This window comes from Pteropus alecto, unplaced genomic scaffold (assembly GCF_000325575.1).
Source record: "Pteropus alecto unplaced genomic scaffold, ASM32557v1 scaffold8, whole genome shotgun sequence".
Classification (NCBI taxonomy): domain Eukaryota; kingdom Metazoa; phylum Chordata; class Mammalia; order Chiroptera; family Pteropodidae; genus Pteropus; species Pteropus alecto.
The window spans coordinates 17,685,527-17,705,048 of record NW_006494609.1 but is presented as its reverse complement, the minus strand read 5'-3'; the positions used below and the strand labels follow the sequence as shown (position 1 = coordinate 17,705,048).

Sequence of the window (19,522 nt, the reverse complement as noted above, 5' to 3'; positions counted from 1 at the left end):
CATCTACGTCTTAATCAGAACACTTGGCGTTAGTTCTGAAATGGCTCTTCTTCAGTTTTTATTTTTTGGGGAGGGGAATACATGTTATACTTAAACGTTCTTCTGATTTTATGTTGCCCTGTGTTTCTTTGCAGGAGGATTTTGTGGATTCAAGTAAAGAAGCCCCGATTGAATCCACCTTTGTCCGCATCAAAGAAACACCTTCTGAACAGGAAAGCACAGTCTTCTTCCTCACTGAAAACGGGGAGCGTGCCTACACCATGAACCACGAAACCAGCCACCCGCCGCCCTCCAAAGTCTTTGTCTGTGACAAATCTGAGAGCATGAAGGAATCCCATCTGGATGGCGTTTCCAGCCATGAGCTGTCAGACAGTTCCACCGAGGTCATCCACCAGGTCATTGACCAGGTCCTTCAGGGGGTCTCAGGTAAGACCAGCAGCATCAGTGAGCCATCTCCAGAATATTCCATCTTATCATCCAGGAAGGACAGCCGGAGGTCCAACTCCCTGCCAATCAAGAAAACTGTGCACTTTGAGTCTGACACATACAAGGATGCTTCCTGCAGTAAAGACCCTTTCTATAGTCCAGACTTTGGCTTTGAAGGGAGTCCGAGACAAACAAAGGAGTTGTCAAAGCAAGATGAACATGATCTGGCTGTCACGACTGCCGAGGAAAAGCCAAAAGAGGAAGCCCTAAAGATCCTGGAAGTAGCCTCTGACGAGGCCCTAGGTGATGTTTCCGTGGCAGGTGGTAAGATCAATAATTCTCAGACATCCCAGAGTTCTCCCTCCTGGGATGGGACATTGGAGAGGGCAGCCAGCCAAGGGGAAGAAAGTCGTCCCCTTTCACCCCTTGGGGAGGACACCGTTATGGCCGAGTCCTTAGAGATCAAGGTTAAGTTGCTGACTGTACAAGTTATGGATAAAGAAGACTATTTTGAATGTATACCATTAAAAGCCTCTAAACTTAGCAGCGACCTGGTAGACTTTGCCTCGACCAGCCAGGCTTTCAATGAGCTTTCTTCACCTCCCAAGAAAAAACCTGCTGAGGATGAGGTTGTGGAAGAACACGCTGAGAAACTGGGTAAAAGAAGGAGTAAATCTACCCACAAAAACAAAGAGCCAGACGAGCCCCCAGCGGCGCCTGGCAGCCACGGGCCTTCCACGGGTCTCGAACAAGAAGACCAAGGCTATTCTTTGGCCCTAGAGGATGCACCGGCGGATAAAAAGCCAGAGGTATATGAAAAGGCAAAGCGGAAGTCCCTGCGTCACCCGGCTGGCGAGGAAGAAGCGGAGGCTGAAAGCCCCCAGGGGCTTGGCCGAGAGTTGCCTTCCAGCCCACCGAGCAGCAGCGTCAGCTTGGAGACCCTTAGGAGTCACAGCGAAGAAGGCCTGGACTTCAGACCCTCCCCACCCCTCTCCAAGATTTCCGTCATCCCGCACGACCTTTTCTACTACCCACATTACGAGGTTCCCCTGGCCGCCGTGTTGGAGGCGTACGCAGAAGGCTCGGAGGATTTGAAAAATGAAGAGTTGGACTTCGAAGAACCAGAGGGCTACCTGTGTGACCGGGGGCCCGGAGAGGGGGAGGAGGAGGCCGAGGCCTCCCAGAGCAGCTGCAGCTTCTCGGGGCCCAGCAAGAACCTCCCTCAGGCCACCGTCCATGAGCTCTATCTGGACGAGGGTGCGGAGGGTGCCCAACCAGCCTCCGAACCCGCTGCCCCAGCCGCCCAAGAGGACCCCCAGCAGAGGGAGGCCGAAGACAGCGTCCCTGGGGAGAGCCACCAGGTACTCGCTTGTCCTACCCTGGGGATCCTGCCCTTCTCTGAAGCTCGGCTTCTTCCTTCATAAATGAGGGAACCGGAAGCCCCCCGCACTGGCGTCCCAGATGCCAGTCATGCTCGGGCAAGGGCAGGGCTGGCACCCGAGAGTGATCGCTCCTTAAATTTTGCACTCTGGATGCCTCAGTGGCCTCCCCTTAGTCCTGGCTGTCAAGAAGATCAAACGAGGTCATTTTTGAGGGTCCAGCTTAGTAGTAACAGTAATTGTTTTAAAAAATGGTAGCTGCCCCCGCCCCCGCCCCCTGCAGCAGCTTGGGAAAACCAAAGGGAGACCTCACATTTGATTCCAGCCTTGATTTTGAAAGGCCTTCTGCCTGTTCTTTATTATTATTTGGCCCCCGTGGTTTGAAGCGGGTTGTGTAAACACAGCAAGTGGGGGATGTGCACCCCTGAGCTTGAGCAGCTGGGTACCCACTTATCTGCTACTTGGGGTTCCCATTTCATCTGGCCCAGCAGCTCAAGAGGAGTCATTGGAGTGAGCAGTACTGGGGCCCTGGTGTGACGCTGCAGGGGTGCCACAGGGAGGGGCCCCCCTGCAGGCACCTTGTTAATAAGACTGCTCACTGCAGCACTGGGAATCCGGGAGCGGATCTGAAGCCACACCGACCACCACACCGACCGGGCCCCTGTGGGTGCAGTGCAGACAGGGTGCCCCGAATGAGACAGCCTGGGAGGGGAGGGGGCCCCACGCTAGCTCCCCGGCCCACGTGGTCCAGGCTGTGGAAGGCGGGGTGCAGGTCCTGGCAGGGAGAACAGAGCGAAAAGGAGAGCCTGCCTCCGGTGTCGGACGCTCGGGAGTCCCAGTCCCCAGTAGCTGTGCTGCGAGGGAGCCTGGCATCAGACATAAGAGACAGGGCCCAGCAAAGGCATCCAGGAGTTCTCCAGAGAGAGACCCCTGCCCGGGTCCGGAAAGGCTGCCTGTGTCAGGGCCTCCGGAGCCGGGGAGGGAGTTCCAGCCTGAGCGCAGGGACAGAGGTGGGAAGGTGCAGGGCCCTGCTGAGGACATCGCTCGGCTGGTTACTCCAGATCACCTTGACGACCTCTGCGATGGCTCCTAAAGCCATCGCATGGTCTCTTCCCTGGCCTTTCCCATCTCTGCTCCCCAGGTCAGCCCCCGCCACGGTAGGCACACAAATCTCATCACTCCCCGCCCCTACCTCCAGGAGAGAGTCCACATTCCTTACCTTGACCTTTGAGACTCTTCCGTCTCTAGCCTGGCCATCCACCCCTCTGGTTCCCCTTCTCTTCCTCCTTCCAGCCATGCCAGCCTCCTCCCTGGCTCCCGGTTACGATGTCTCCTCCGCCTCCAGGCTTTGCTTGATCTGGCCCCACCACCTGCAATGCCCTTCCCCACCCTTTCCTCGGCAAGCACTTTCTCGCCTTCGAAGCCCCACGCAGATGGCTGGCTCCTCCCCGCGCAGAACAGTTCTCTCATCTACACCTGATAATAAAAGCACTGCCAGGCTGCTCTCCTCGAGTGCTTGGCCCGGTTTCGTGGATTGTGATTTTCTCTCCCAGCACAGTGAGTGTTAGCGTATTATTCTCTGGACTCTAGAGACCAGCCTGTGAGGAGGGCCTGCAATGCAGGAAGCAGAGGTGTCTTACGTGATGATTTGGGGGCGTAAGGTGAAGGTTGGGTAAATTAAATACCAGGATAAATGACAATACTCTGGCTCATGGCAATGGAGATGCAAGGTTGAGGGAGGGGCCCAAAGGTGCTCAGAGGAATGAGGGCTTGCAACCCAGGAGGCACAGGAGAAAGTGGAATCTGAGTAGCCTTACAGGGGACACCTAGGACTTAGATGGGCTGGAAGTGGTAGCTTGCTTTCATCGGTTTGCCAACTCCGGACAGTGGGGAACAGCTGCCCGGAGCACTGTGGGGACAGAATTCTCGGGTGGGAATGACCTAGAAGGCAAATGTGGCAGGACCGATAGGCCCTTTGGCGTGGGGGACACTCACCCTCTGTTCATATTTGGATGGACAAGAAGGTTGGCTGGTTCCGCAGGTGCCAGGGACCTGCCTGCCATCTTCCCCTGGGCCCCCACATAGAGGAACCGAGTCCTGGCCCCCCAGTCCCCTCCCGCCTGCTGTCTGCTGACTTGTCGGAAGCCAGCTCTGCCCCAGAAGGCTCTTCCTGCGGGAGACCCCAAGATCCAGCAGGGTTAGAAATGTCGCTCGGTGAGATCAGGCCTTGGGATCCCCAGGTCGGGGGACCATGGCAGCAACTGGAGTGATCCTCTGGATTGTTAGGGGCCCACAAGCTCTTTACAGACAAAAAAAAAATAGTGTTGCGGGGAGCTGGGCGGTGGGAAGAAAACCAGAGCTGCATCTCTGCCCTTCTCTGTTACTTGAAACGGCTCGTTAGGGGCTTGTCCCTCTCCTCGGCTGACTGAATGCGGCCTTTGGAACTGCCGACGTGGCACTTCATGCTCTTCTGCTTTCCCTCCAGTCATTGCCAAAAGCAAGGTGTGCACCTGCGTGTGTCCAGCATGTGGACGGATGACTTGAGGCGGGGCCGAAAGAGCCCCGGGCTGGGAAGGGAACCGGGAGACCGAGGTTTGAATCTATCTCACACTGAGCTAGGGGGTAAAAGCTTGATCCCCGGTACAGGGTGCCGTGTGCGTCTCTCAGCTCTGCTCTGGCCCTCACCTGTCCAGCGAGCAGGTGCCCACTGCGCTCAAGCCCACCCTGTAATTGGCTCTCGAGTGTAGCCCTGGCCTTGATCCCTGTGGATGGACGGAGGGAGGGAGGGCAGCTGGGGATGACAGGCGGGGTCTGTGAGTCTTGCCTCCTGGTGGACAATACGACACAGGATGGAGCATCACTCTGATTCTCGGCCCTTTAAAAAAGAAAAAGAGAAAAGAGACTAGAAAATGGCAAGTTGTTCTTCTAGTCTTTAAAAAATGTCCTCTCTTCATTCCACCTTTCCGAAAAGTTACCATTGATGATGGAGGAGGGGCCGGAGTCTCAAACTGCTGAGAGAGCTTTTGATTTCTGCACGGAGCTTTGTTCTGTGGGGTTCATGGGCCCGGCCCCCGTAATCCTCTTATTCCGACACCTGTTGAGCAGGTTCTTGAGAGGTGGCTCCGACAATTGCCACGCTCCTTGGTTTCACTCCGGAGCGTCTGCCAATGGGTTTCACGGTGCCTGGTGGGACAGTAGTCACATTATCTTATCAAACAAATGCTACAGGCGCACGATGATCCACCTTCCTCACAAGGCACAGTGGGTGTCATCCCACCAGCTCCACCTTTGCCTCTGCGTACACCTCGCCAAACACAGGGGCCACCTTTGTACCCTTTGGCTCACCTGGCTTCCAGGACGCGTGTCTCTGTTTAAGCGGATCAGGGCTGTGTGAAGGGGTCCAGCTGATGCCCGCCGTAGGCGACATCCTTTGTAGGAAGCGCTGTGGTATCGTGGGGGGATGTTGATAATTGTCCTACCCATTTGACAGGCAAGGGAACTGAGGGTCAGAGAGATGAAGTCTCAAGGTCAGATGGCTCAAGGTCAGATGGCTGACTGATGGAGAATTTTAAAACAGATCCTACTGACCAGTTTCACTGCACGAGTCTGGAGCATTTGAACTCTGTACGAGGGAGGGGAGGTGCTGGGGTAGGCTCCTCTTCCAAGGCAGGCCGTGCTGGAATTCCTGGGGGATGTGGAGTCAGAGGGTCGCTCTAGCTGGGCCTTGGGACCGAGGCGAAACAGCGCTGCTGGGTGGCGTGACTCTCAGCCTCTCAGCGTGAGATGCTGACTTGTATTTGGTTGTCTTGTCCTTCAGTCCCAGGAATCCCCACGTTCGGAAAACTTAGCAAACCCTCTAGAAGAAAAGGTAATGGAGGAATCAATCAGCAGTAAAAAAAAGGAAAAACGGAAACACGTGGACCACGTAGAAAGTTCAGTATTCGTAACACCCGGAACTGTTCGCTCCTCAGATGACCTGGAAGACGACACTGGTGACTACAGAGTCCTTTCCAGGTATGTCATTACTATCTCCTCGCCCCGGAGACCCAGCTAGGGGGCTACCGCTGTCCGGTTTCTGACGTACTGGGGGTTACCGGGGTGGGACTGACGGCAGGAGAATCGTGGATTCATACAAAATTCATCTGGCAAGTTGGTCACGTGCCAGACTCAGAAACACAGCTTCGTTCTCGTCCTCTAACCTGGGGTCCCCCACCCGCCTCACCGTCACCAGACCTGCCGATAAGCAGCAAAGCGAGAAGACCCAAAGTTTACCTTCTGTCCTCACTCCGAGTACCCTTGGGTGGAAACTAGCAGTGAGCGGAGACATGGCTGAACCGTAGGCAGGTGTGGGGTGTGAAAGCAGCACACTTGGGGTCTCTGCCGGTCTCCCCCAGCCCCTAGGTAACTAGTTGCTCATGGGGCTAGTTAGAGATCACACTTAGCCATGTATAAGCTTTTTACAGAATTGAAAAAGACGTGCTGTGTATGTGCTCAGGGGACCTTTAATTGCTGTCAGGTGGAAGTGGACTTTAATATTATGGCTTCACCTATGAATTTGGTTTCAAAGAAGTAGGATGGTTCGTGTATCTCAGGGAGGATAATGAACTTTCGCTGATCTACCGGAAGCTTGTAGCACACATCTGCTCTCACTCGAAGGCCACCGGATGAGCCGGATTTGTCCCAGGGAAAATATTTCACTGCTGAATTTCAGAACACCTCGGTGACTCCCGTTATCACTCATCATCACAGTAGTCACTGATTACATGCCCTCTGAGTTCTGGCATTTTCCTTACATTTCCTCATGAATTCTGTACGAGGGAGGGGAGGTGCTGGGGTAGGCTCCCCTTCCAAGGCAGGGCACCCGTCGTAGGCAGGTGGCTGGGATTGTATATCATTATGGCAGACAAGGAAGCTTGGGGACACCTCTCAGGAGATGGCAGAGCTGGAGTCTTGGACTCAGACCTGTCGGACTCCGCAGCCCACATTCTTTCCATGACCCCTCATTGCCTGTGGTGGGTGAGCCATACTGGCTGCAACTGGAAATTGTCGAGATACGCGTTTGGGGAGAAGCCGAGAAGGGACTGGCAGTGCCTGGCTTGCCATCCCCCCTCTGCCCTGCTTCCCTGCCTGGGCTGTGGGGGACAAAGGGAGAGCAGTTGGGAGCCGGGTGAGGAGGGGCAAGGCACACCAGAAGGCCACTGCCAACTGTGCCTGTGATTGCCAGAGTCCTCTCCTGCCCTGGCAGGACTATCCAGCAGACATCTATGTCTTGGCGTGTAGCTGGACTTTGCTCTGGGTGCCTGTGAACATTTACAAATGGCCCAAGTCTGTCATCTACTCCCCTACACCCTGGGGAGGGGCCATTGGTCATTTGCCAGTCTGCTCAGCTTCTCCCTAAGCAGGTCAGTTCTCAGTAATCTCTGAGCAGCCACTGTGTGGTGGAGTCTTCTAGAGATGAGGACTTCAGAAGAGTTCAGGCACAGAAGTGACTCAGGCACAGCTCTGTCGTCCTCCGGGAGCTCCTAGCTGGACACAGATAAGATGTGCCCCATCTAGTCTACTAGGACTGGGTGGGACAACTGAGGTGTTAACAGACAAGTGGAGATTTCATGGTTTGGACCTCAGAGGCAGGTGGAGAGGGTTGGGACAGCCTGGGGACTGAGATGTCATTCGCCGAGTATCTAGGAATAAGTGGGGTTTTGATTCGGGAGAGGGAGAGAGAAGGCGTTCCAGGTGAAAGAAGCAGCCTGAGCAGGCCGCTGGCACGTAGCAGGCGCCTCAGAAAATATTTGCGGGATGTGAGGGGACGGGAGAAGAAACCGGAGTCTTAGGGGACAGTGAGCATCTTGGATGCGCGCTCCGTCGAGAAGCACCCCCAAACCCGTCTCTGTGAAGATGAGGCCAAGCGGGGATAGGTACTGAAAAGTAATCCGTTATTTTGGCACGTGTGGGAAGGACGCCTGGTCGACTTTTCAGTGCAAAGGTTTTACTCTGATGTCTCTGCGAAGAGTAGGCAGCGGTTACCCGCCCAGCTCCTCCTCCCCGTCTCACCTCTGGAAAAGCTGGAATTATCGTGAAGCAGGTCAGCCGAGGTGAAAGCTCCATGGTAACCGGCGGCAGACAGCGCCAAGATGTGCTCGTGTGAATGAATGAGGACCCTTGGAGCCCTCCGGTGTGCCAGGCCATCTCACCTCCCTGAAGTGTAGGAGGTGCCACTGCCCACTTTTGTACTCGAGAAAACTGAATTTAAAGTCAACACCTGGCCTAAGGTTATTGAATGGGACAGAGCCATGGGCATCTCTCTTCCCAGGCCCGGGATGTTTTCCCAGCTGTGCCTTGACTCGGTCACCTCCTTCGGCGTCCCATCGATCTAGGCAGAAAGGCCCATTGTTCTAGAGCCTTCTGCACCCCTCGTGACCCGTCTCCCAGCTTCATCTATCTACCCTCGAGCCCCTCCCACTTTACCCCCTGGCCTTGATTGAGGTCCTTGAATGCCCACCCCTCACACAAGCTCCTTCACCTCTGAGGACCCTCCGTCCCCTGCCTGCCTCCTGCTTTACTCCCTTGGGTCCCAGCTTCACTACCACTTCCTCCAAGCAGCCTTCTTGGATTCCTCCAGGCTATTTTTGATCCACCTTTCTATGTTCTCATAGCCTCTACGCTTATCGAAAGAGTAATTGCTAGAATCATTTGTGTAAGGATGTGTTTGTCCTCTGCTCTCCCCCTAGATGGTGAGCCAGCCCCCTGGAGGCGGGGAGGGCACACCAGCATCGCCCCAGCATTTAGCACAGCACCCAGCTTGCCGTTGGCCTCAGTACAGATTCTTTGAGTGAGTGAATGAATGAATGAATGTGTGCTGTCAGCCTGCAGTTGGCTCGTGGGGCAGCTGAGTCCTTGGCTCCTAGCCCAGTGCCTGACACACAGTAGGCTCTTAAGAGTGCTTGCTGAGAGAATAAACTTCGGGATATAAACCAGAGTCAGTCTCATGTTGATTATACTGTAAAACAAAAACCACCTAAAAGAAAGCATGCTGGAAAGGCAGGGAGAGGAAAGAGCCGGAGTCGCCTTCCCACGGGGATGCGCTTTTTACTAGAAAACATTTCAAGCACAGGGGAAGAGCCTGCATCTCCGATGCCCCAGCTGGGAACTCAGGTGTGCCGAGTCAGCCCCGATGGACACCGCGGGCTGTGGCTTCCAGGTGCCTGGAGCTCTTTGTTCTCTGTGGGTCCATTTTGTTTCATTTCTGTGCTGTGATGCCAGCCAGGAAAAACTAGCACAGGCTTTGGACTGAGGACAAGGATTGAAGTTTGCCCTGGGCCTAGCCCAGCACCTGGCACATAGTAGGTGCCCGAGCACTATTAGTTGCAAGCATGCCAAATTCAAGAGACGGTTTCAGGACAGCAGTGAGTAGGAAAACCGAGGCTGCCAACGATGAATTCCCTGGAGATATCTTGCGTCAAATGCCTTTTTTCTGGACCCCAGGATACCACATAGTAGTTTTCCCTGGATGGCCGTTTCTGCACCAGACCGTATCGACACCCAACTCCTTGTCCTCCTGTTGGGCAGCAAGACAGGCCACTTTGATCTACAGTATGCTGTCATCCCCACCAGCTCCGTGAAGTCGGTGGCATAGGGGGCAGGGGGAGATGTTGATCCATTTAACAAAGGACGGAAACTGATCAGAGACAAAGTTCGTGGCTAAAGTTGCCGGTTCATCAACCAGGAGCCAAGACAGCAGCCCAGGCCTCTGGCTGGGCCTCGTTCTCCTTAGCCCTAGGCAGACCAGCTTTATTAGAAAGTCAGAGATGCATTTCACATCTGCCTAAAAGACATGGTCGTAAAGTTAGCCTCCTCGTGCACAAAAGCAGAAGAAGCGGTACATCCGAGAGCTAGGCGAGCAGAGAGCAGCATCGGACACAGGACAGAGCACTGGAAAAGGAGTCCAGGGCACCATGTCTCGGCCCTGGCCTGACCTTACTTAGAGGACGTCCGGCAAGGCCCCGAGCTTCGGGATGCTTAGAGAAAGAGATCCCTTCCTCCTGCGAAATCCCACATGGTCTGCTTTCCATCTAAAGTCCCTTCTGTTTTTTCTTGTTGACGAGGGCCCCGTGTGTCCCTCTAATATCCAAACTACTTTTTGTAAGCACAGTCCAGCCTAAGTGGGTGTATCGGGTAAAACATCTCATTTCCGCCCCTGAGTCTGAAATTGTAGTTTGCCTAAGTCCACGCGTGGACGCCTCGGGAGGGGGGCGAGTCCAGCCGAGCCACGAGGAGCTCTCGGTGGCACCAAATCAAAACGTGTGTTTGTTTTTCAGGACTAGCCACAGCGACTCCAGCATTTACATTCGACGCCATTCTAATAGGTCTTTGGAAACGGTTAGTATGTGAATTTCTCTTCTTCCGTGCATCCCCGCTAATCGATTTCTTTCGTCCTTCCTCCTCCCTGGCCCAGAACTTTGAGATTTCTGATGCATAGCGACTATACTTTTGGATAGAAGACTAGCAAGTCGCAACCTTGTCATTAAGCACAGGCCAATCTGATGTCCGGTTGGGACAATAGGGGGTATAAATAAAGTGATGATTTTAAAGCCCGAAGGCCTCTATGTTATTAAAAAAAAAAAATTAAAATCCAAGACACCACCCTCTTCCCTGCACACCCACCCAGAATGACCACATTCAAAGATGGGTACAGAGGAAGTGGAGGGTTGGCTTCACGTTCATAACAGCTTAACTCTGGATGTGTTGGGCCCAGAGCATGATGGTCCACAGCTCTGATTCAGGTGGGCGGGTAGTGGGGCCTCCAGCGAGGGCAGTGGGAGGGGAGGGTAGATCAATGTAGAATGTTGTTTAGCAGTTTGATTTAGGAACTAGTTGTTTGCAATATTGAAAAAAAAGCGTGGCATGCTCGGCTTTGTATATTTAAAATCATTTTATTTTCTGTTTCAGAGATTTCATCTTTACTAATTGGGTTGCGGGGGTTTTGTTTATAAATTTCACTGTAGGACCATTTTAGCTATGTTCAAACGAGGAACGCAGCCGATCTGGATGACAGAAGAAACCGAATGCTAACCAGGTCAGTGGCCGTACTCTACTCCGAGCTCTGTGGGGTTTAAAAAGCATCATCGTTTTTAATTAGACGGACTACCTTCTGGGGGTGGCTATTCTCCAACCGCGCTTTGTTGATAGCGAGATTAAGAGTCTGAGATAATGCAAGAAAATACCTGTTTCAGAGAAAACGAATGTAAATTAACTAAGAGTGGGAGGGAAAAGTGGATATTAATTAACGGAAGATGACTCAGTTGAAAGACGGGTCTGGGTCACGTAGCTGCATTTAAATAACGCGGTGGCATAAATTGGCTGTCTGGGGACAAGCCAGGCAGGAGAAGCGGTGCTGGGTTGCTGAGTGTGTTCTGAATGCTACGGTGCCTGACAACCATGTTCATTCTGTGTCGCCACTGCAGGTACAATACTCAGAAGCTCACTGAGCTGATTTTACAGTTTTATGGCATCAGAGCAGACATGAAGAGGGAATGCAAACATGCCAGGATGTCTATGAAAGTATTTCTTACTATTGGAGAACTAGATGACCTAGTCTGAGATGGCTGAATTTCTGTAAAACTGCATACTTAGGACATAGGAAACCAGAGAAATCTCTAAAATCGACAAGTCTGAAATGCCCCTGTCCCTCTTAAAGTTATTGAATCATTTTATTTTATTGATTTATATATATATATTTGCCACGGATTTGAATCGGCTTGGCAGGAGTTAAATTATTGGAATGAAAACCCTGTGAATATCGCTCAACGCCCAGGAGTGTAATCCCTATAACTCTACCTCTCTGGCTCCTTAAAAAGAAGCAAGACCTAGTTCCCTCCCCTGCCACAAAATGGAAATATTAATTCAAATTTTCCGTTAGGCTTGACAGGCTCATAGGAAAACAGTACTTTTAGCTTTTATGAGCTAGAGACTTCAAAAATCGAACCTGCAAGGTTGAAGAAGCTGTCATGTTTTCCATGTTTTTGAGCATTTATTACCTTTTCAATAAAAAAAAAATGTAGTTTAAAGTTTCTCTAAAACAGTTTTAAGAAAGAGAAAGAAATTCTGTCAGTTGTCCATTATCTACATATGAATCACTCAATTTCCAGACCAAGGTGAACGTTTGCTCCCCTCTTGGCCTGGCCTGTCACTGTGTCAGGAGATGTGGTTCAGGGGTGAAGTGAATTTTCCTTCTCATCTTCTCCGTCACACGCCCCTAATTACCCTGAGAAGTGTGCACTCTGGGCTTCTCTGTAAATACAGCTATAAGCGGAGGCCCCCTAACCCCCCTCCAATCATAGTATGGCCCCCAGCCCTTTCCCTGGTGGAAATTTGGAGCTGTGGTTGGTGTGCACCCCACAGCACACTTCTGGGCTTTATCTGCCCCGTGAAAGCTAAATGTCACTTTAACACAACCTTCTGTAAAATAAAAGATGACAAATCTGACCAGAACCAAGTCTAGTAATTATTTTAAAGGTTATATTCCACAGCCAGAACCCAAAGTTGGAGGTGGTAGGATGTGTCTTCGTTTCTGATGCTTTTTTAAAAATTATCTGTAATCTGAGAACCCTCTATTCCTTTCGATTACTGAGGAAGTCCCTTAGGAAGTTACTTACCGATAACAGAGCTGTCAGCCTCTAACTCTGATAAGGGCACTGTGGTGGAAAGGAAGGTGGACCAGACCGGACCGGGCGTTAGACCTGGCCCAGGGTCCAGCTCTGTCACAAAGTAGTTAATGGTGTGGCCTGGGGCAAGCCACGGCACCCCTTGAGTCTCAGTGTGCCCATCCGTGGAAGAGGCTGACAGCTCCTCCCTCTTCATGTCGTGGGTGTGCGAAAGCTCAGAGGGCGGCCTGGACCACAGCCCCCCGCCTTGGGTCTGCACACGCGACGCGGGGGCCCTTGGATGCCGCCCTGGGCAGCCCTCCTCCGCTCTCCAGTTGGGCAGTGAGGTCGGAGTAAGGGGTGCGAGCGGGGCCCTCTAAACTGGAGACCCACTTGTAACTGCCCCGCCTGTGTCTTCCTTCTGCAGGAAGGCCACCCACTCTGGAGAAGCCATACTGCGGGAGGGCGGTGGCCTGCACAGCGACTCGCTGACCCAGTTTGTCCAGCAGCCGGACATGATGTATTTCATCCTTTTCCTCTGGCTCCTAGTATACTGCCTGCTGCTCTTCCCACAGCTGGACATCAACAGACTCTGATGCATGTGTCTGCGTAATAAAGACAGGACCCCGACGGGGTGGGACTTCTTGACACTTGATTTTATTTCGGGTCTGGACAGGGCACCTCTGCAGGTAGTTGAGAACCTCCCAGGAAACTTGGACGCCCTGCTTCTTCTTCGTGTTCCCTTTTCCTCCTGTGCAGCCTAAGCATGCTCTCTCTCTGGCTGTGTCCTCGACACTCAGGGCTGTGCCGGATCCCTGGGTGGGCTTCGTCCTTGTGTGCCTTGCTGTGTCCGTTACTAATATTTAGCCATAATCCGGGTCTTAGGTCTCCCACACGCAGGTTTTCGAGGTCTTGGATGGACTCAGGTTCCTTACCTCTTAGAGGAGCATCCTCCTGATGAGAGAGAGAGAGTTGATGCCCTAGGCAGAGCCTCCGGTGGGAAGAAAACCGCCATGTTTTTATCCCGGAGGGGATGTTTGCGTAAAGGTACCTGGTGTCCACGCACCTGTGTGGTCTGGCGATTGAGGGACTCTCTGAGCAGCACACAGCTGCCAGCTCAAGGACAGGGCATCCAGGAATGGCGAAATCCAACGAGGACAGGGAAGGCTGTTCCGTGAGCTGCAATGCACTCTTTTTCACCCCTGTTTTTTTGTTTGATTGTTTTTGAATGAGAGGGTGAGTGGGATGCATTTTAAATTTACTTTTGCATTGACCGAATTGAGGTAGAGCTGTGATTTTCAAATTGTTTCCATCAAAGGAATCCTCCTTTGAAGTGAATTCTCGGAGGAGGGGGCAGGCCAGACGATAGATTCAAAGCCACACTCTGGCTGACACAGGGCAGGCCTGGGGTCCCTCCCACCTCACCTCGGCAGCGCCCTGGCTTCCATCGGTGACTCCTGAGGCATCCACGCCAGTCCTCAAGGCCCCGCCAGGCGCTGCAAAAAGCCTTTCCAAGCCTGAGGAATGCAGAAGAGGATGGGCTAGGCACGAGCTCCCACCGATGTTCGGCCTGGACGAGGTCCAGCAGGTTCCTCCCTGAAGCCTTGTGCACACCTGTGTCGGCTCGGGCAAACTTTGCGGCCCTTCATGATGTGTTTCTGGAAAAGGCCCTCTGGAAAGCGCCCTGAGAAGCAGACCGGAACGGGCGGGCAGTTTGCAGAGGACAGAGGCACCCACCCCTCCTTTTCGTTTTCCACACTGGGCTCCCCTCACTCCACGTTTCCTGGGGAGACGCAGGTCACTACGACTCGGTATTGCTTCCTCCTCCCGTGATCGTCTCCCAGAAGAAACAAAATCACACAAAATCAGGTCAGGAGGGGCCCTCAGACAGCGTCTCGTCCAGTCGAACCCAGAGAGGCAGAGCAGGTGGTCCAAGGTCACCCGGCCCACCAGGAGCAGACTTGCAAGCACACCCAGGCCACCTAGGCCAATCCACAGCTGTCCCCTCTTTTAGGGAATTTCCATTGTGCCCATGAGTGTCTTGAAAAAAAAAGATAAAATGATTAGATACAAATGACCTCGTTTAAACAAAACCAGAACTTCTGGGCCAACTTTCAGCCTTCGTTTTGTTCTCGTATTTTTCTTTCAAGGAAGTTTTCTTCACTTTCAAGCTCGTCCCCTATTACTTCTGGGGGACCCTTGACAGCTCTAACGGCTTGTCAGTTGACATACCAGCATTGTTCTCACTCCAGGAATCACGTCTCTCTCTTAGCAAGCCAACGAGTCGCTTATGACAAGCAGCGCGACTCAAGTTTACAGAATCCAGCATGGCCGAAAGAATTCACATAGCACATTTGAGTCGATGACAGCCAAAATCTGGCCTCTAACCCACGCAGTTTACAGCCCGCCTTCCCTCCACAAACGAACCGAAGCCCTCTCAGCCGAAAGCTGTTGGGAGCTTGGAGTGGTTCCATCTTGAATGCTGAGTGTCCCCTGGAAAATGAGCTAATTAATGAGCGCCCTGGCGTCATGCAAAGCTCAAAGGTACAGATAATAAAGATTACGTGTGTGATATTTTAGAGCCCTCGACACCATGCCGTGCTCGCCTAAATTAGGGGCTTGAAGAGCTGACCCACACGTTAAATCGTTTCATTTATGGGTCTAGACTTGGTTCAGAAAAACCTCGGCAGGCTTCTTCTCTCACCCATTACAACTTGTAATATTGTTTAAAACTGTCTACTGGCAAAATGCCTAGAAGTCATTTGGTTCAGGTTGGCAGCAAACTGACTTTTTTTAAGGAAAAAAAAAATTTCTCATTTGAGTATAGGCTTATATGGAAGAAGCTGGATGTAGAGGACGGATGTAGAAGCCTACAGGGCACATTGCCCCGTGGCTTGTAATTTTTTTAAAAAAGAATTCATTGTAAACTCTTATCCAAGTAATACATCTTCATAATTTAAAAAGCAACAAACACTATAAGGTTTTTAATGAAAACTGGCAGCCTCCCGAGTCTTGCTCCTCAGATATAACACTTTCAACTCATTTTGCTGTTTCTTCTAATATTTACCTTTGCATTTGTACGTAATATACATATACTTTTATTTTTTAAATTAATTTAGAGGCATCTAGTGACTTGCTGTTATGGCAGATGAGGCCCTCGCTCTTACCCTTCCCCCGCTTTGTTTTTTGAGTATGGTTGGATTATGTGTTTGGTGCATCTCTATTCAGTGTAGATGTATAAGGACTGTTTACTCCTGAGCCAAGGAGTGTCTGTGGTTACATGTCTTTTTTTGTTAGATTTCCCCACGCTTAGTTTGATTTGGGGGGGAGGGGGTGGCACACTCTTTAGTAACTTCCATAGAAAAGGAACATGGGTAGTAAATGTTGAAAATATTTTGAGGTTTTTGCATAACTTAAAATGTTTTTATTCTGCCCTTACCCAGGTGTGGCTTGGTATAGAATTATGGGGGAGAAAATGATGCCCTCTCCCTACTCCCCAACGTGGTTTTTGAGATTCCGATGCCATTCTGATTCCCAGGCCTTTAGGTGTGGCTCACATGTCTCCCCATCCCAGGAAACATTTAAGATCCCTTCACTGTTTGTGTTCTGAACTGTCCCGATGGTGTCGTACCCTTGTCGTACCTCACGCTGGGGTCTCATGGGAAATATCTTAAATTTTCTGACAGTCGTTCACCTTCTTTCTTTCTGGATCACCTGTCGTTCCAATGTTGGACTTCCCAGATTAACCCTCTAATAGTTTTCATCTTTTCTATTTCTTGTCTTTATTGTTTTGATCTGCTTTCGGGGAGAGTTATTCAGCTTTATCTTCTCAATATACTTGATGAATGTTTTATTTCATTTTAATTTCCAGACCTTTCTGTTCTTTTGTCTCTTGCTTCCTTTTTATAGTGTCCTGCTCTTGTTTCATGGATGCAGGCATATCTCTCTGGGTGTTCATGGTCGTGGGGTTTGGAAGTTATTTTCGTCCCGCCCCCCGCCCCGCCCATTGTTGCCTTTGCCTCCTCTAAGTTTCCTTTCTCTCGGTCTCAGTCGCTGTCTTTCGTGTTACTAGTTTTTTCAAATATCCGGTGATCCTGGGGACCTGTTCATGTTTGAGTCACGCATCAAAAAACAAATTGGAAGCTCTGTGCGCCAACTCGTTGGCTTTGCTGTAGGGTCACCAGGTGGGCACCTGGACTCTTCATGGGAGGCCCCCAAATATTCAATATAGGCGGTTCTTTCTCTGGGGCTCATTTTGTTTCTTTAGAGATATTTCCGCTTCTCTCACGCGCACGAGGCTGCTACAAGCCTATGCAGTGCCTTTGTGCCGCTTCAAAAGAGGCGTCTCCTCTGAGTGGATGACTTAGGAAAAGGTGCCTCCTCTGAGTAGAAGCCACCCATGGACACTTAGCTGGACTGGCACAGGGTGCCTATTGCCATTCCTTCAGGAAGATGCAAGCCCTGAGCTCGGGCAAGGCTTGAGGCACAGAGCAAGGGCGACTTTAACTCCTAATTGCCCCTTAGCCAAGCGCCTTTGCGCAGCCACAGACCAGAGGTCCTGACCTCTGAGTATTTAGACTCGCTGAGTTGCTCCCGCCTGGCTGGGCCTCGTGTCCTTGGGGTGCAGCCCCTCTAGTTTGTCCGTGGAGTGGTGCCGCTGCCGCCGGCCGCTCAGTGGCGCCTCCACAGGGCGTGGTGCTCACTTCTCTGATGGCTCTGCCCCTGCCGGACATGGGTCGGCATTCTTTGTCCGTTTGTCTTCAAGATCGTACAACTTCCATTCCATTGCTTTTATTTTTATGGGATTTTATGAGGGAAGGAAGACATGAGTCCTGTGTTCACTCTGCCATCTCGAACCACAGACCCCATTTGAGCTTCCTCACCACTGTTAGCTGGCTCAGTGCTCTGTGGACTTGTCTGTGAACTTGTCCTGAGTCCAGCTGGGGCTGTGGCCACATCCGCCCTGCTGAGCTGTGGTCCGCTGAGCACCTTCTAATCATGCTGTGTGGGAGAGGGCGAACGCGCAGTGGAAGCTCTGCTCGAATCCCACAGAATAGTGATTCTCCTTCCTTCCCACTTTTTTTCTCTCTTGCCTCCATGAAACTTAGATCCCCCACCTCCCCACAAGCTCCCGCCTGCGGAGTCCATACACGTCTAGGTTTTCTCCGCCACCCTCACTTTATTTGTAAACCAGTAGTCCATCCACACTGGTGTTTGCCGGAGAACGAACAGGGTGGTCCCCTTGTCAGTGGGTTTTTGGACTTGGCAAGCACTTCCTCTATCCAAACCTGGTCTGTACAGGAAGACGGGCTCCCACCAGGACTGGGAACCAGAAAGTGCACCCCTACTGCCCCCTGGACAGCTGCCCAGGACACACGCTGCGCCTTTCTCCCCTTCTGGAGTTCAGACTTTTCCCGTGAGGGACTTGACTCCTCTTTGTAAGGAGGCAGGAGCATGCGGAGGCTGCCTGTACAGTCCGTCTTCATCGATTGTTATATAGGTTATTTTTATTTGATAGCCTTAGGGATCGTGTTAGGGTCCATCACCCCTTACGTGGGAAATGAGAAAACGGAAGATCAGGAGGGAGGGAGGACTAGTCAGTCGCACAGCTGGTCAGTGGCCTCGGGATGGACACCTTGCTCCCCAGTTAGGTTTTCTCCAAAGCTGCAGCCTCCGGCCCCCGAAGCGAATCTGTGCTGCCCTCCTCGCCAAGGACTCGGCATCGTGGAGCTAATTTCTCCGACACACGTCAGAGTAAACAAGTGAAGAGTGTGTCTTACTCACTGTCAGAATTCGTCATGGCTTCTTTGGCGAGAAATGTTTCCTCTGTGATTGTGTCATTGGAGCGTGGTCATGTGACATGAACTCTTTCACACGAGTTTGATTTTTCTCAGATGTCAGAAGGACTCCAGAAACCCCACTGGAGTTTGGAAACGTGGCCTCTTTGTCCTCTCGCCTTGGAGACCTTGCTCAGGGACCTCAGGCAGATGGCCGGCCTGTACTCGGCGTCATAATCTGAAGTTCCAGAGGGGGCTGTGTCGGAGCCGCAGGCCAGCGTGGCTTCTCGGAACCTTCTCAGCGATGCCCTTGCCAGGAACCAGAGCGTGGGTCCAGATGTGCTGTTTCTCCTCCCCCGACGTTGCATAATCTCCACCGGAACCGCCTTGGGGGAGATTTAATGTCTTGAGTCTGCGCTGCCGTCTGGAGCCCTCGCTGAATAGCAGGTCACTGTTCTGGCCCATCCGGCTGGTGAGCAGGGCTGCTCTGGTGACAAGGGCCAGATGCTGGGGTGGGTGGTTAAAGGCTGAGAGCTGGCACGGGTGATATCATGCTCATTTGCAGAAAAGTGCTGTGGCGGTTGCCTTAACGGTTAGCCAAGAAATGAGACGTAACTTCTCTGCTGGGCACTGAGCTCCTCAGCTCTGTTTGACTCTTGCCAGGCACTTTCTTGAGGAATGGCCGTCAGCATCAGGGGAGTGAGCCCGACACATGAGAAGCATGGGCTTTACGTGAGATGCGCCCCCAATTCCCCATTTCCGTCGTGTGCAGACCGCGTCTTCAGGCTCCATGTGAGCACTCAGCCCCACTTGCGCTGATTTTTAAGAGCTCCACAGTGACCTTCTGGCCTTGTCACTTCTCTGCCTCCACCAGTGTGCACAGGACCGGGCTTGGGATGAACCCAGTTGAGTAATGGGGTGAAAGCCTGGAGACTCGGGGCTCCTCTGCTACATTGCCAGACCCCGCAGTGCTGGGAAGACTGACCTGTCTGTGTTTACAACTTTTTCTTAGAACCTTGATGAAAATACATCAGGCGAACAGCTCTTCCCAGCCCGGGGCTCAGGCATCAACAAGCCACAAAACAAAGAGAGCCAGTATTGTGTGCAGTTTGCCCACGTGGTACTGTTTAAATACACACACAACTCAACAGTCAGCAGCCCTGACCCCACTGCTAACTTTTAAAAATCTGTGACACACAGATGCCAAGTCTAGTTTTCTTCCAGCAGGCCTCTCTTACATTGGACCCATTTTTTAAAAACTCCCTCCCTCCTCCTCTGGGGTGTATTGTGGGACAGGGAA

At 52.0% G+C, this 19,522-nt stretch overlaps 1 protein-coding gene across 1 annotated transcript in view; it reads left to right on the top strand.

The window, feature by feature from the left end:
• The window catches only part of CLMN (calmin), a 100,585-nt gene extending 81,080 nt beyond the window's left edge, over nt 1-19,505 (top strand). Inside the window, exons 9-13 of the mRNA XM_006925563.3 lie at nt 135-1,787; nt 5,623-5,819; nt 10,121-10,181; nt 10,808-10,878; nt 12,873-19,505. Coding sequence (XP_006925625.1) covers nt 135-1,787; nt 5,623-5,819; nt 10,121-10,181; nt 10,808-10,878; nt 12,873-13,041 — 2,151 coding nt within the window. The 3' untranslated portion in view covers nt 13,042-19,505. The remainder of the gene's footprint in view (nt 1-134; nt 1,788-5,622; nt 5,820-10,120; nt 10,182-10,807; nt 10,879-12,872) is intronic.
• The last annotated feature ends 17 nt before the right edge of the window (nt 19,506-19,522 follow it).